This window comes from Mytilus galloprovincialis, chromosome 10 (assembly GCF_965363235.1).
Source record: "Mytilus galloprovincialis chromosome 10, xbMytGall1.hap1.1, whole genome shotgun sequence".
NCBI classification, from domain to species: Eukaryota; Metazoa; Mollusca; class Bivalvia; order Mytilida; family Mytilidae; genus Mytilus; species Mytilus galloprovincialis.
The window spans coordinates 57863140-57881219 of record NC_134847.1 but is presented as its reverse complement, the minus strand read 5'-3'; the positions used below and the strand labels follow the sequence as shown (position 1 = coordinate 57881219).

The 18080-nt window shown below is 33.5% G+C and overlaps 1 protein-coding gene across 2 annotated transcripts in view; it reads left to right on the top strand.

Annotated features, from left to right (window-relative positions):
* The window catches only part of LOC143047946 (pyrokinin-1 receptor-like), a 39253-nt gene extending 27704 nt beyond the window's left edge, over positions 1–11549 (top strand). The window contains exons 2-5 of one of the 2 annotated variants that reach the window (XM_076221317.1): positions 3908–4495; positions 6028–6153; positions 8616–8850; positions 10602–11549. In XM_076221317.1, coding sequence (XP_076077432.1) covers positions 3908–4495; positions 6028–6153; positions 8616–8850; positions 10602–10620 — 968 coding nt within the window. In that variant the 3' untranslated portion in view covers positions 10621–11549. Of the gene's footprint in view, positions 1–3907; positions 4496–6027; positions 6154–8615; positions 8872–10601 lie in introns of both variants that reach the window. The other variant, XM_076221316.1, reaches the window with a different exon arrangement.
* Positions 11550–18080: the final 6531 nt, after the last annotated feature.

The following is an 18080-nucleotide window of genomic DNA, read 5'->3' as shown; positions in this document are numbered from 1 at the left end:
TTCAATCAACTTGAAATAAAGTACACGAAGCCGTTGATGTGACATTGTAACCTAGCTAGATAATTTTCATGTATTTTCAGTCAGATGTAACCTAACATTTGAGGATTTGTAGTATAAGTTTGTATTCATTCAATCAGAAATTTAATATAAAATTAAATTAAGTAATAGGAAAATGTGAATATATGGTATGATTGTCAAAGGTTTGAGCATTTTATATCCTCTTCGAACTGTATGATTCTCGAATTGATATGTAATGTTGTCTACACTATACAGTATAAAGGCTTCTTAAATAGTTCCAAAAACATCACTAAAACAAATTGCAGCAAAATTTTCTCAAATCATTCAACAGGAGATTTAGATTTTTATAATCACAGTGCATGGTTTTCAAATTTCTGATTCAAGTGTTTTTGGTGATTGAAAATTATTTTTATAAATATTGTTTCAAGCAATGAGACTATATCACCACTAAGTACTGTATCAACAAGTATTGAATCACCATGTAGACATTTCTCTACGGTCATAGTCTTTTTCTTTTGTATTGTCTAGAGATATTTACATACATATCGTGATATACATATTCACATTTACACATCGTTGTCATACAAGTGAGAAGTTTAGCTAGCTTGAAAACCAGGTTCAATCCACTTTTTCCTACAAAAGAAAGAACATGTACTAAGTCAGGATTATGAAAGGTGTTATCCTTTCGTTATGTGTGTTTGAGGTTTCCATATTGCCAATTTGATTAAGAACATTCTGTTTTGAATTTTCCACTGAGTTCGGTATTTTTGGTGTTTTTTTTTTTTTTATTTTTTTTTACATGGCCACTGCATAATCCCATATATTTATTATAATTTTTCTATATTTTTTACCATTTTGTTTTTATATAAATGAACTTTATTCGACCTCAAAGTTGAAAATTCTGTCGAGAAATTCTCATTATTAAACAATTTGCGTAGGTTTATTATCATTTTGAAATACATTGTTCAGCTATTAAAATTTATCAAATTTTGAGTAGTCAGATCAACAATAATTTCAAATACATGATTCCAAATGGGATGTCCCTGAACCAAACGTAACTAAAATGAATATTTTCAGGGTTTTTGTTAGAGGGTTTTGAATAAACTATATACTTACAATTTCAGAATTATATGGTGATAAATGTTAAAGCTTTTTAAGAGTCAAGTTAGAATTTCATATTTATCAAAGTCTTCACATAACTATACGAACTTATTCAAGCAACCAACCCACTCTCATTTGCAAGATAACTTCAAAATAAGTCTGTTCGATATCAAAGTCTGTGTGCACTATTAAAACATATATAACAACCTACTTGATATTTAAAGAATATAGTTCCACAAATATGGAATTCAACCTGACTTTCGTGATTGGCTATTGAAATGCGATCTCAATATCATTTTCTGTAGATTAAATGAGTGGGTAGGTGGGTTTGAACGTGAAGAAATACGATAGAAAATCCGTCTCGTCAAAGTATTATCTGTTGATATGTTATTATTTGATAACTGAAATATTTATTTATTGTTTATTATAAGCCTTGAGTTCTAAATTGACCAATAAATCACTACAGTCTTTGGAGAATTGAACATACATACCACAATATTGTTTCTTCTTCTCTAATCATCCTCCGAGGAAACATTAAAGTTAGTTTTTCCTAAAATCAATTTGCAGTACATTTTAAAACTTTCGATGATAGGAATTTAATATTTACATTAGATAATGTTGAAATATCGTTTGAATTTCAGCCATTCCTTAAATGACTATTTTTGATAAAACCAGAGGCTCTCAGGAGCCTGTGTCGCTCACCTTGGTCTATGTGCATACTAAACAATGGACACAAATAAATTCATGACAAAATTGTGTTTTGGTGATGGTGATGTGTTTGTAGATCTTTCTTTACTGGACATTCTTGTTGCTACAATTATCTCTATCTATAATAAACTTGGCCCAGTAATTGCAGTTAAAAATATTTTCTACAAATTTACCAAAATTTATGAAAATTGTTAAAAATTGACTATAAAGGGCAATAACTCCTTAAGGGGTCAATTGACACTTTCAGTCGTGAGACTTATTTGTAGATCTTATTTTGCTGAACATTATTGCTGTTTACACTTTATCTCTATTTATAACAACATTTAAGATAATAATTTATAACCAAAATCTGCAAAATTTCCTTAAATCACTAATTCGGGGGAAGCAACCCAACAACTGGTTGTCCGATTTGTCTAAAAATTTCAGGGCAGATAGATCTTGACCTGATAGACAATTTTACCCCATGTCAGAGATGCTCTAAATGCTTTGGTTTCAAAGATATAAGCCAAAATCTACATTTCGCCCCTATGTACTATTTTAGCCATTGTGGCCATCTTGGTTGGTTGGCTGGATCACGACACATATTTTTTAAACCAGATACCCCAATGATGATTGTGGCCAAGTTTGGTTAAATTTGGCCAAGTAGTTTCAGAGTAGAAGATCTTTTTAAAAGAATACTAAAATTTTTGAGAATGGTGAAAAAATTGACTATAAAGGGCAATAACTCCTTAATGGGTCAACTGACAAATTTGGTCATGCTAACTTATTTGTAGATCTTACTTTCTTGAACATTATTTATGTTTACAGTTTATCTCTATCTATCTATAATAATATTCAAGATAATAACCAAAAACAGCAAAGTTTCCTTAAAATTACCAATTCAGGGGCAGCAACCCAACAATGGCACCATTTGATTAATAGCATTAACGGTACCAATTTTCCGGCATCAGATGCACATTTCGACAATACATGTCTCTTCAGTGATGCTCGTGGCCAAAATATTTGAAATCCAAAGCTTATATAAAAGATGAAAAGCTATAATCCAAAATGTCAAAAAAGTATAGCTAAATCCGTGATAGGAATCGGAGCTTTGCATGAGGGAGATACATTCCTAAATTTATAATAATTTCTAACATTTTGTAACAGCAAATTTAAATAACACAAAAAATCCGTATTTTCATGCCAGTACCGAAGTACTGACTACTGGGCTGGTGATACACGCGGGGACTAACAGTCCAACAACAGAGACATCGACCCAGTGGCAGTAATAACATTAACGGTACCAATTTGATTAACTGATTTGATCCATAAAACTCGTTCTTGTACAGTTAAACCCGAGGATTAACATATATTTTTAGCCTTTAATATGAACTCAAACACCTAGAAAAATCTAATTGCACGAATATCTATTATATCTATATTTATGTTTGTATAGGGTAATATGGCCGTTGGCAGACCTCGGTTGTCACCTAGATGGTTAATTCGATTGCGTCTAAATCAAAATACACATTGAATTCTGATACTTATTATTCAGCCCATGAATTCTTAATTATATAATAATTTTCATATACGTTTTAGTATGATTTAAATGAAATATGAGAATTGGAGTCATATCGGAGAACATGAATACAATGACCCTTTTACAATGTCAGCATTATCGTACGTTGAAAAGAGTTTGGTGTAATGATATTCGTTTAAATACTGAAGCTGCTTCATGTGTAGCAGTATGACAAGAGTTATTTTCCAGAAAACTGTAAAACGGTTATTTGAACACTTTTGACAACTTTAAACATATTCATTGAAATGTTTATCGGTAAATATAAACTAAAACTCGTAACCTTTAAAACAATAACCCACAGTCATGGCCAAATAAAACAACACTGTCGTGGAATGTTTACGTAATGCCATGTTCCGTCACTGAGAAAAACTTAAGGTAGTAACATATTTTATCTTAACTTCTTGGTGCTTTTTTCAAGTTTTTAAAGAATATATAACATCAGTTTAACAATTCTTTTTATGAATTTTGGTTGATCTACATTATTGGAGTCTTATAATACTATATCTTTTTTTTTCATTTCAGCATGGCCGCCGGAGTTGTACAGTATTTGGGAAGCTTATCCATTTCGTTTTGGTGGTGAATTTTGTATTCTCAAATCTTACATTCAAGAAGGGACTGCATATGCTTCAGTGTTGACAATTACAGCATTCACAGTTGAGCGCTATGTAGCAATATGTCATCCATTGAGATTTCAAGGATTTTCAAACCTTTCAAGGTCAATCAAAGTTATTATAGCTGTGTGGTTAGCTTCGTTTAGTTTCGCTCTACCGTATGCACTTTATGGGAAACAGTTTTATTATGTATTAGATCCAAATACAAATGAGCCACTTGAAGATTCGCTCGTTTGCAGCATTCCACTTGAATATTTAGAAATGATGAAGATAATATTTCAGGTTTCAACTTTTGCATTCTTTTGTCTTCCAATGACAATTATACTTGTTATGTACATTCTAATTGGAATAACTCTGTATAATTCTGACATGATAGGGGATAATAAAAGTTTTTCAAGGTCAAGTAAAACGAGCGCAGCCTCAAATTCATTAGGACAACGAAATAGTAATCATGTATATGACCCAACCAAAGCACGAAAATCTGTTCTGAAAATGCTAGGTACGTATGTTATTAAAATATGGTTTACAATTATGGGCATTATTACTTTTATCTGTGCGTCCGTCTGACTCATTTGAAGTTAAAGATACCTGACCTCTAATTTGATACACATGACACCCGTTTCGTTTACACACATGACACCCGTTTCGTTTACATACAAGGTACATGTAGATGAGCAGTGCAAACCAAAAACAACAAACTGTACACATTAAAATCACTAAACTATCCAAATTAAAAACAAATACTTTAATTTAGCAATATGATGTACGTGATAAAATGATCGAAAAACTAAGTTAAACGACGATAAAACAAGCATTCTCAAACTAAACAGATGTGCAAGGGCAAAAACAACTTCGTCTTTGTTTTGTGTTTTTTTACAAAGGACTGATACCAAACCTTTGACAATGATATTATGTACCTCAAATCATTAATAAAAACCTCTAAAGATGTTTTGATAAATCGTTAAAAGGTAACATAAAGAGTATCTTAAATACAAGGAGAATATGTAAACAATATTTTTGATCCAAGGTTCAGAAATTATAACTACATTTTCTATCTTTCTAGAGCCACATCTTATATATTCATGATTCGTTGTTAAGCGTCCAGTACATAGAATAAATTATTCAATGAGAGAATAAAATTAAATTAGTAAATATTTTCTCTCATTGGAAAAAGAGGTTACACTGGATTTAGAAATAATTTTTGTACAGAAGAATGCAAACGCCTGTCACATTAAAGACTTAAGGACGATGTACTTAAGAGAAATTTTAAAAAGTCGAGAATTTTATATCGATACTATAAGTTCGGAAGGGCTTTGATCAAGGAATAAGATAATCTTTAGAAATATTGATAGATTGTAAAGCTCTCTTTCTAGATATTTGTTTTTTATAAGTTGGCGAGAAAAGGCTGACACGGACTTTTCCATTATATTCGCATAATTATTTGATTCTCGAATCGAAAGAAAAGAAATCAAGAATCTGCTGAAATTATTGTTAATGGCGTGGTACGAGCTATAGAAGTCTTATATGAGAAGAAAATTGATGTCATTGGGCCAACTGTTTTACCCTGTATCGTAGGGAAAAAACGAAAGATTCTGAACATTCATTCCTAAACCTCACCTAAATACATCCTTAAAGCAATCCCAAAGGCATTATCAATGTACGGGGAACACCACATTCTTCCTATATGACACATTATGCATTACATCCCATTTTGATCGGATGTGGCTGGGAACTTCATTAACACTCCGTAACATAAACTGACACACAAAAGTATATGGTCCTACTGCACGACGATGTTAATCCAGATGACTGTACTATACCTCACAATAAAGGTGTGATAAAACAAAATATTCTAATGTAAAGTGCTTATAAAATCATTGTGTACGCGTGTCTTTATTGTATGGTGATCTTTATTTTTGGCATAGTTTATGCAAGTAAATTGTTAGTAGATTTAAATTCTACAATTTTGTTTACCACATGTATGAATCACCTTTTTATAATACTAAAATGTCTACTTATCTTACATTGCAGTTGCCGTTGTAATAGCTTTCTTCTTGTGCTGGGCACCGTTCCATTCACAAAGACTGATGACATTGTATATTACCGACTGGACACCAGAGCTACATACCATACAAACAACGCTATTTTATATATCTGGTGGGTAGCCTATTAGTTTTCTCCTTAAGCGGTTTCGTTCCTAGCTTCTTCTTTGTATTGTCGGTTTGTCCGACATATCGCCTATACAAAAAGAACCATGCATATGACGACTTTTTAACGTCTTTATTTTATAAATCGCCAAATGAGACAAGGATTTTCAATGTATCACACCTTTCGTCTCTGGATAATAATAGATACTGAATGATCAATACTTGACCAAGAAATACAGATCAAGTTGGCCTTTGACGTGTAAGGAGAAATTTTCTTTCAATAGTTACACACTTCTTAATTATTCAAACCTGGTGTTTAATTTTTTTTTCTTTTTTTTCGGTAGTTTATGTACTAAAATAAACAATTATCCAGCATTAATTACAATGTCAATGACCATACAATTCAGTTTTGATGTTTTAATTTCATTCACCATTGAAAGTTATACCTTCTTTACATTGAAACAGTGGATTTTGTTTTCTGGTGATAATGCTTGAAAGTAGATTTTAAATCTTAGCACAATGTCAGGAACAAGAATTGTGCCCAATTTATATTTACCGTTACAGAGTCAACCCCTCGATTATCTGTAAAAAGGGGAGTTTTGATAACTTAAGTACAACTTCTTTTCTAATTTGACAAGATATCAAAACCCTCAAACTTGATGAAGTGTTAAAATTTAACACTATATAGTATTTGGAAAACTAGGATTCAAATTTTTTTATATCAAATAGGGGATTTGATTATTTGTTAGGGGAAAACAACACAACACCCCTCCCGCTTTATGAATAAAATAGTCGTTCCCTAAAATAGAACTTGATATGGACAATGTCCCCCTCCCCTTTTCTGCTCTGCCATATGTATTTGTATAGTTCCACATATTTTTGATTTGAAAAACAGTGATGTTGGCATACAACCTGAAATTGTAACTCTGTATGTGAGACACAAATGATAACTCCGCCTGGAAAGAAGATATATAGACAATAACTGTTTAGTGTCTTTAAATATCAGCTGTATTTGTACGAGTCAAGGAAACAAGGTGTATGCGAGCTTTTAGAGAGCTATTACACCTGTTTCGAGCCGAGTACAAATACAGCCGATATTTAAAGACACTAAACAGATATTGTCTCTATCCTGTAATCAATTCTGTATATTATTTGTGTTTTAAAGACACAAAACACATGTTTTGCATTTATTTTCGATTTGAAATCTCTTTTGGTCCGTGTAGTAATACGATACAGTAATCCCACATTCAGCTGAAGACGGGTTCGCAAAAGAATCTCGAATGGTCAACAATAATACATCGCTCAAAGTGAATAATTATCTATTTTAACATAACAACTTCATTCAACAATAACAACAAATAACAAAACATTGTTCAATTTGAAACAGGAGTGTACTAGTTGTCCTTCACTTCAGACTTGACATTCACTAAACATGCATGCTGAAACTGACATGGTTGTTTTTTGTTACACAATCATACACATTCAAGTTTTGAAATTGATAGTTTTCATCGTAGAAAAGACTGCTGTTCTTGTGTGTATGTTATCAGAAAATTGATGTGATTCTTATTGCTCTAAAGAAAATTAATGTTTGAAAACAAACAGAACGTATAAAAGAAATCGTTAATTCGCAATTGATACGTCATTGGAATGCGACTGCATTACACAGTCTGAGGTCACGCAGGTTCATACAATTCTCAGTCCGGCAGTGGGCGGAGCTTTAAAGTGATATCTGTATAGTACAGATACAGCATAAATTTAACACTATGTATGATGATGTAACTGTAGGAAGAGATAGCTGCACAAACAATGATCTCTTCATGCAGCTAGTCCAAACTAAATGACTAAGTCTGACTACCTGTCATTTTCAGAATATTTAAAACAAATCTAAATTCTTAGGCCAAGCACACCTTCATTGTGTGTATGTACATTCTTCTAAATATAAAAGATGTACCTCCAAAACTGTAAGAGGAGATAGCTGGACAAACAATGGATCCTAATTTGCATGGACTCACCAACGATAGGGGGTAATGACATTGGAACAAATAGTACTTGTGATTACTAGAGCACCCAAATCTAGATAATCTGTTTTTATAACTTCAACGTAAATTTGATGATGTATATATAATGTTTAGTCCGACCTTCCCTCTTGGAAAAATCGTGTTAAATATGCATTGAATATTGGCAACTGCACGTTTAGAAACTAACAATCATTATCAATCTCTCTTGTAAAGTCTATCAACATGTCAGTCCACTAAACAAAATTATATATCAAAGAGCACATTAATAGACATTCATAAATATGTATTGCTGCATACTTTACCATTAATAGCTAAATCGCTACTAAGAAAAATAAGTCGCGGACACTCAACTCCACGAACTTAATAATTCTGTAAAGGAAACGACAACGTTAAGCTTCAATTATACATTTGTATATATACAGAACAATTAAATCAAATGTATGTATCTTTTCAGGAGTTCTGTATTTCGTCAGCTCAACGGTAAATCCTATATTGTATAATTTAATGTCCAAGAAATTCAGACAAGCCTCAAAGAAGACATTGTGTAAATGTTGTTTCAAAAAAGAGTTTAGCTCAAAAGCAAGTCTTTTTGGTAATGGAACATACAGGGACAGACCATCACAGTATTCCTACAGTAGGATTTCAAGGAATGGAATGATCCAGAGCCGATCAACTACCCTGCATGAGACGTCAGTAGCTGATATTTCTGTGTAATACGACGATTATTATATTTACCTACATAAATGCAAGCATATGTAAAATGCTGCATATACTTATTATTGAAATAAATTGACTTCATTATTATTTCGTGGTGAACATCTTTTCAAAATTGTAATTCCGATCATTTAACCTTGTTATATTTATTCTTTCTATTATTGTTTTCAAGATATCAAACAAATACGTGCATTACCTTATATTTAGCCATTGCGACCAAGTTGAAGGATCTAATACATTTAGTATGTATGATAGGTATGAAACGGTTTTTGAAACATATGAATGAATGATGTTCATTAATTTGAAATGTGCAGTACCCGTTTTAGATGTCGGTCATTTAAAAACGTATCAACCGTATCGTATACGTTGACGTATCCGCATCTGCAGATTTATCAACAAATATTATGTGATCCCGAGCTTAAGAACATTATACGTTTTGCTTCATTTAAAAAAAACTAATTGGAGTGTCTTCGAAACAATGAAACATTCACTTTCAAAATTTGCAATAGTGGTGTTTTGTAAAAATGATAATAAGGGGGTTTATCAACTACTTTTAAGTGCCCTTAAAAAGGAGCCAATGTAGGGCAGGTACACGAATATCGTACACAATCCTTTAATAATCTAGTTTTAAAAGATTTCAAGATCTTAAATAAATAAACACACAAAAAATTACAGTACTACTTTTATACATGCAAAGAACTTTGAATATTGTTCGTTTGCGATTTTATCATAATAGGTAATAGAAACACGAGTTGCATTAGAATTTAATCAGTTGCTCATTTACATTATTGAAAGTACATAAAATTAAAGCTCGAGATCACAAACTGTTTTTTTATAAATCTGCAGATGCGGATACGTCAACGTAAACGATACGGTTGATACATCTTTAAATGACCGTCCTCTTTTCGTAGATACAATACAACTGAGCCCCCATTGATGACTGAAATATTGTCAATTAGGTCTTCCTCCGACCGGTAGTAAAACCCTGCTTAGTTTTAGTTCCGTTTGGCTGTGCGGAATGTAAAAGTACGCAGCAACGTCCAATCAGAATGAGGACGTTAAATCTAATGCCTATAGTTTGGAGATTGCCAAGTTCTCTGCTCGATAAAACTCTTTGCACCAACTCTTAATAGGGGTCTGTATGTGACCTGTTGCAAGGCAACATTTCTGTACTTATCCAAAATATAAACCCTGTTTATCCAGTGGTAGTCCAAACTCAGACCTTCAACCAAGAGGGCATTTATTACTAGACCTACCAATTGTATTCATTGCATGGGATTCACTGTTAAATGGTTATCGTTCTAAACATGCATTTGATATATGGATTATAAGCAACCACCAATTAATAAATAAAATATATCGATAAGGATGTTCTATGCAACACAATATCTAAGTACAAAAAATCTACAGAAATGCAACTCTTTCAATTATCTTATTGACAGTTCAAAATACTAGTATTTTCAAATTGTAAAAGAACTTTTCTACTTACTTTGTGTATTTGCAATTTTCCTAGTTGCCTATCAACACCAATATATATTAAGTCAATCTAAAAAAAGTTGAATAGATTGAAGAGTGTTTTTCCTACATCTAACGCGATTAAAGAGCGCATTTCTGGCGAAATACCCAACGACCCTTACTCCTGTTTACCTTTTGCATGCATGATCCTGCACAGATATTTCCCACTGATACAAGTTATTTCAAGTATAACAATTTCTTTCTTTTGCAGGCATAGGCACCATGTGTAGATAATTTTCTTCAAGTTTATGTGGACATTGCACGCTTTTTTTGCATGAATGATGCGAAGGATTTAAACATCTGACAGCAAAGCGCACAATTTTAAATTTTGATCCAACCGGTGAAGTAGACATGGGAGTTTCACTTTTTATGTGTTGTAAAGACATTTGAATTTAAATCAGAAATATCACCCACGTAGCATGCTTTCAATTCAATTTCATTGCAAAGTATTTACATTTTTTGTCACTCACTTTCGATAGCACATATTCACACTTAATCAGAAACAGTGCAAGGAGAATGTTATAATTGGAAAGTTAACAATTTAATTGCAGAATGTCAGTGACTTATCAGCTGAATTCGTTTGTTTTTTTCAAGTGCCCTTGTCGGACTGAAAATGTCTAATCGTAGGATTTACCAGTTTAAAGCCGTTATTGGATATCAGATTACAGCTACGTTTTTCGAATTGATAAAATGGATAGTTTGAAAGGATTGCCTGATTGTGAATTGTAGATACGAAAATCGGGAAATCTCTATTACCAGCTTGGAGTGACATGATGAAAGTTAAATGCACGTTTCAAGTTTCCATTACGTTTCTATCATTTCATCGTAGACTTAGTTAAATTGATATTGTATCGGTCAATAAAGTCTGAAAGAATCAAATTTGGTATCCTTGGCATTATGACTGAGAAAATGTTCCTATGTACGCCTATATATAAAGAATCAATACAAACAACTAAACTGGGATGAACATGACATATATTCATAAGACGTCACATAAAAGTAAAGTTTTATTTAAACCATGTGACTACATTGAAAGGGGCACTAGCTGTCAAATTGATCTTCACCGATTTGACTCAAATTCTCATTTTTGATTTATAACAATGTAAAACAATTATTCAAATTATAAAAAGCCTCAAATAAACAATATACCGTGCATAGGCTGGATAATATGTATCTTTGTTTCTTGTTATTTTGGTCTACACGCCAAACTGCCAAGTTGAACTCCGATTGCCATATCAGCAATATAAACATAAATATATATATAAATAGAAAGTTGACTCGTGCATTTGAATTCTAGATCTGTTTAATTCTGTATTATAGATCAAAAGTATATGTTATTCATAGGTTTTTCCTGTAGTAGAATGCTTTTTTGTGGATCGAATCAGTCAATCAATTGATTTCTTTTGTTTCACTTTCAATATTGGCATTGTTATCCTTAGAATTATTGAACACGCAAAATGCATTCGATATCCATCTCTATTTAAGGGGTTAAATTGAAGTTCTCATAAATGCGGATTAAATGCAGTCGAATTATTCACTTGCAAGTAAATAATTCATCATCAATGTTTCTAATCTTATTTTGACAAAATTGAACTATAATTGTTTCGCAAAGCGATATCACTATTTCATTTTCATTAGTGATTGAACAAATCATATTTTTATATTTTTCATATATCTCGTAGCTAGTGTCCCTTTAAAGCAAATAGAAATATGCAGATAAGCTAAAAATAAACTAAAGACACATATATATATTTACGTTCTCTCTTCTGCAGTTTTTAAACTGTAAAAGAAAGAATATTCGAGATTAAAGAGGGACGAAAGATACCATCATAAATCGAAAAAAAAACTGACAATGCCATGACTAAAATTGAAAAAGACAAACAATAGTACACATGACACAACATAAAAAACTTTAGAATAGGCAATACGAACCCCACCAAAAACTAGGGGAGATCTCAGGTGCTCCAAAAGGGTAAGCATATCCTGCTCCACATGTGTCACCCGTCATGTTGCTCATGTTATAACAAATCCGGTAAATAGTCTAATTCGGTAGGTTACATTCATGAAAGGGGACGGGATTATAGTTACGACGTAAGGAACATATCCGATATCATCTGTGAAACGGTTATTCTATAACGGTCAACACACTCGTGATGGCGTTCGTAAAATTTACGAAGGGATGACTTCAACTTCACCATTTTGAACTCTTGGTTTAATAGCTTCCTCTATCAAGAAAATCATGATAGGAAATACAAGCACGGGAATATCGTATCAATTGGGAGATATATACCCTGTATGCAGGTGCTGCTGGAATGTTGCTACTTTGAAATGGAAAGTTCACAATTGGAAAGCTGAAAGCTAATAAAGTCTGTTTGCACTCACTACAATTTCATTTACTCTATCATTTACAAGTCAATGCTACAAAGGCATAGTTGGAACAGATAGATAATCGATGCCATAATTTTGTTTGGTGATGCATACACTAAGGATAACTCCAGTAGTCAGTACAATGCAAAATAAAGGCAACAGTAGTATACCGCTGTTCAAACTCATGAATCCATGGACAAAAAACAATCGTGGCAACAAACTAAAACTGAGGGAAACGCATTAAATATAAAAGGAGAACAACGACACAACACTACAATGTAACACACACAGAAACGGACCAAGCATCAGACAAAATCCCACGAGAATAACAAATATAACATCAAAACCAAATACATGAATTTGGGATAGACAAGTACCGTGACACGTCTTATCGCAATGTGAATTTACACTAAAAAATAAGAGAAAACAAACGACGCAAAGCATTTATTGTTTATATATATGGTCGTGTGGTCTAGCGGGACGGCTACAGTGCAGGCGATTTGGTGTCAAGATATCTCAGTAGCATGGGTTCGAATCCCGGCTAGGAAAGAACCAAAAATTTGCAAAAGCAAATTTACAGATCTTACATTGTTGGGTTGATGTTTAGACGAGTTGTATATACATAATGTACACAGCCATGTATCACCATCACTGCTGGTGATCCGATGGATAAATCTGTTGTAGAGTTGTCACTGGCTCAGACGTACTGAAAAATATAATAATTTTCTGTGACTGTATCTTACATTAATTTGTAGGATCTTTTACTATGGATAATTTAGCTGATCTGTAAAAATAACATCTCCATGCCTTTTATATCATGTAGTGAAGTACGACACTAGATTAAAACTGACGTGGAAAGGTAACACCCGGCCATCGAAAGCTTCATTTTGAAGTCCAGGTGGTCGTGTGGTCTAGCGGGACGGCTACAGTGCAGGCGATTCGGTGTCAAGATATATCAGTAGCATGGGTTCGAATCCCGGCGGGGGAAGAACAAAACATTTGCGGAAGCAAATTTACAAATCTTACATTGTTGGGTTGGTGTTTAGACGAGTTGTATATACATAATGTAAACATAATCTACACAGCCATGTATCACCTTCACTGCTGGTGATCCGATGGATTAATCTGTTGTAGAATTGTCATTGGCTCAGACGTACTTTTACGTATTTTCTTTGACTGTATCTTACATTAATTTGTAGTACCCTTTACTATAGATAATTTAGCTGATCTGTAAAAATAACATCTTCGTGCCTTATATATCATGTAGTGTAGTACGACACTAGATTAAAACTGACGTGGAAAGGTAACACCCGGCCATCGAAAGCTTCATTTTGAAGCCCAGGTGGTTGTGTGGTCTAGCGGGACAGCTACAGTGCAGGCGATTTGGTGTCACGATATCTCAGTAGCATGGGTTTGAATCCCGGCGAGGGAAGAACAAAAAAATTGCGAAAGCAAATTTACAGATCTAACATTGTTGGGTTGATGTTTAGACGAGTTGTATATACATAATGTACACAGCCATGTATCACCATCACTGCTGGTGATCCGATGGATAAATCTGTTGTAGAGTTGTCACTGGCTCAGACGTACTTATAAATATAATTATTTTCTGTGACTGTTGTTACGGCCAGAAATCGCCTTTAAATTGTAGCCAACAAAAGACACAAATCAATAATAAAATTTAACAATATTTATTATACAATAGTTTACAAGAAGTATTACACAAATATTACTGTCAACTTAACTGTCAAAATATGAGTCCAATCTTTTATCTTTATCTGTATCCGGAAATCTTTCGGAATCAAATCTGAATATTACGTTCACTTCTAAGGTCACAATCCAGTATGATGTTGTTTGCAGAATAAAAATGTCAATCCAAATGCTATGAATATTAATGTCTATCGATGTCTAAGTCCAAATCCAAGAGAGTCTTTAACTTTAGTGTCTGTATATATATAGTTGTCATGGAAGATTCTAGAACAGTCTATAATGGAACATCCTAGAAAGTTACAACAGAAGTTTCTAGTAAAATGTAGAAGTTTATATAACGCATCTTTTATTAGGATCATTCTGAAAAGTTCCAATCATTCTGTAATTTTTCCAGTGATTTCTAAACTGCACAGTTCTAAGATTATTCTGTAAACAACTATCAGGCCACACAACACAAATCAGGCAAACATAAATAAGTACAATAATTACAATATCATAACACCTCCCCCCTTAAAAGAAGTTTTAGTGTAACAAAAACTTATCATGAATAATATGAACAAAAATACATAGTATATACAAAGTGTTTTAATAAGCTCTAGATAAAGCATCTGCTATTACATTATCTTTACCCTTAATATGTTTTACAATTACATCATATTCCTGTAACAACAAACTCCTAATAGTCAACCTCTGATTCTTGTTTCTCATTTTATGTATGAAGGTGAGAGGATTATGATCAGTACAAACAAGAATAGGATATACAGTGGGATTCAAATATACATCAAAATGTTGAAGTGCTGACAACATTGCAAAACACTCTTTTTCAATAGTTGAATAATTTTTCTGATGTTTATCTAATTTCTTAGAAAAATATGATATAGGTTTCTCAACATTATCATCTGTCTCTTGATATAAAACAGCTCCAATTCCTACATCGCTTGTATCAACGACAAATTTAAATTGTTTTTCAAGATTCAAGTCAGTATGTTCAGTAAGCCACTTTTCCTTAATCAATGTTAACGGTCCCCTTACAGTATGGCCAAATACCAACTCAAAGGGACTAAATCCAAGGGATTCTTGAACAGCCTCTCGGACTGCAAAAAGTAGAAAGTGAACTCCATCATCCCAGTCTCTGTCAAATTGAAGACAAAAAGTTCTAATCATGTTCTTCAATGTTTGATGAAAACGTTCTAAGGCACCTTGAGATTCTGGATGGTACGCACTTGATCTATACTGAGCAATCCCTAACTGGTACACGACTTGCTGAAATAAACCTATATAGACTTAGGAAGTCCTACTAATGTGAAAAATTTGATAAGAGCTTTGACAATAGTAGGTGTCTTGATATTTCTAAGCGGAATAGCCTCAGGAAAGCGAGTGGATGTACACATGATTGTCAATAAATAGGCATTTCCAGTTTTGGTCTTTGGTAAAGGTCCAACGCAGTCAATTAGAACTCTGCTGAAAGGTTCGTCAAAGGCTGGAATAGGCAGAAGTGGTGCTGGTGGTATTTTCTGGTTAGGCTTACCAACAACCTGGCATATATGGCATGATTTGCAGTATTCTTTGACATCATTTCTAAGTCTTGGCCAGTAGAAATGCTGCAAGATCTTAAGGCAAGTCTTTCTTATACCTAAGTGTCCAGCCAAGGGGGTGTCATGGGCAAGACCAATAATTTCTTGCCTATAAACTTTAGGCACCACCACTTGGTATACCACTCTCCATTCCTCCTCTGGGGTAGCATCAGGAAGCCTCCACTTCCTCATTAAAATGCCGTCCTGATGGAAATAGCATTCAGCCACTTTGTCTGCTTCCTCCTGTGGTTGAGCCCTCTTGCGGAGCTGAAGAACCTCAGGGTCTTTATTTTGTTCTTCCAAAAGGTTCTTTCTGTTTAATGAATGGCTGTTTACGTCTGGCCATGGCATAATTACATTCTTGTAAACATGAGGTGGTCTTATTGTGGCCTTTTCTGAGCTACCATGACCTTCAATGTCGGCTAGGAAAGTGTCTGAAAGGTCCATGTAATCAAACTGGTCTTCTTGCAAATTCTCATCTTGTTGTTTTCTAGCCATCGCGCTAGTAACAACACAAGCTGGATACAATTCAGCATCATCTTCAGGTGATTTAACATCCACCACTGGTTCACTGGTAACAATTGGTTCAGCAACCACTTTGTTCCTAGCTAGATCATTTCCTAGCAATAATGTAACACCCTCAACAGGGAGATTAGGACGAACACCCACAATAACTGGTCCAGTTATCAAATCTGACTTCAGATAAATACGATGGAGAGGAACATGTATACAACCTAACTCTACACCATGTAACAAAACGGAGGCACCAACAGAAGTCTTCTCGGACAAAGGCAACACACCTTCTAACAATAAAGACTGAGAAGCTCCAGTGTCCCGTAAAATCTTAATAGGCTGAATAGTGGTATCATCAACAATAGAAATAAACCCATCAGACATAAAGGGTTTATATTCCTCCATGTAATCACAAAAACTGGACTTAAAAGCCTGACTCGCAGGACATTCCAACGTACTGGTAGTATAAGGTGTCGTACAAGCACTCGACTTCGGCTTATTATCTTGTTCATTCTTCTTCTGGAGTCTAAAACAATCAGCCATCAGGTGACCATTTTTCTTACAATAAGCACAAATCAGTGACTTCTTCTCAAAAGTATCAAATTTTGGACTAGACATATTATAACTGGACTGACTCTTATTCTGTGCAACAGGCTTACTATCAGTATGCTCAGTGCTTTGATTTTTGTAATTTCCACTTGAAGTATTAACATTTTGACCCTTGAAACTTCTTTTATGTGAAAGGGTATAATTATCTGAAATTACAGCTGCATCATGTATTGTCCCAACAGTTTTGTCGTCTAATTGTGTTTTTAAGTCTAAATGAACACATTGTTTGAACTTTTCTAATAACATCAATTGTCTTAGGTTATCAAAATTGTTATCTGTTTTCTTTGAAGTAAGTCATTTATCAAATAGATCTTCTTTTTCCCGAGCAAATTCCACATAGGTTTGCGAATCAAACTTTTTATAAGATCTAAATTTCTGTCTATATGCTTCTGGTACTAGCTCATAAGCTTTCAAAACTTCCTGTTTCACCGTGTCATAATCGGAACTTTTTTCTGATGGAAGTGCGGAGTATATTTCAGCGGCCTTACCCTCAAAAACACTTTGTAGCATTGTAGTCCAATACGGCTTTGGCCAATTCAAATTACGAGCAATTTTCTCAAACTGTGGAAAATATTTATCGACTGTTTTTTCACAAAATCTGGGAACCAAACGTATATTTTTTGCTGTATCAAAATAATCTGATTTCGACTGGACTTTAGAGTTGCTTTCTTCTTTGACCATTTCAATTTTCAGTTTTTCCATCTCTAGCCTTTCTCTCATTTCAAGTTCTTTTAATTTTAATTCATCTTTTATTTTCTCCCTCTCCTTCATTTCCAGTTCTTTTAATTTAAATTCATCTTCTTTTTCTTTTTTCTCTATTTCCAACCTTTCCTTCATTTCCAGTTCTGCTTGTTTTAATTTAAATTCATGTTGTTTTAATTTAAGTTCATCTTCTTTTCTTATCTCCAGTTCTTTTA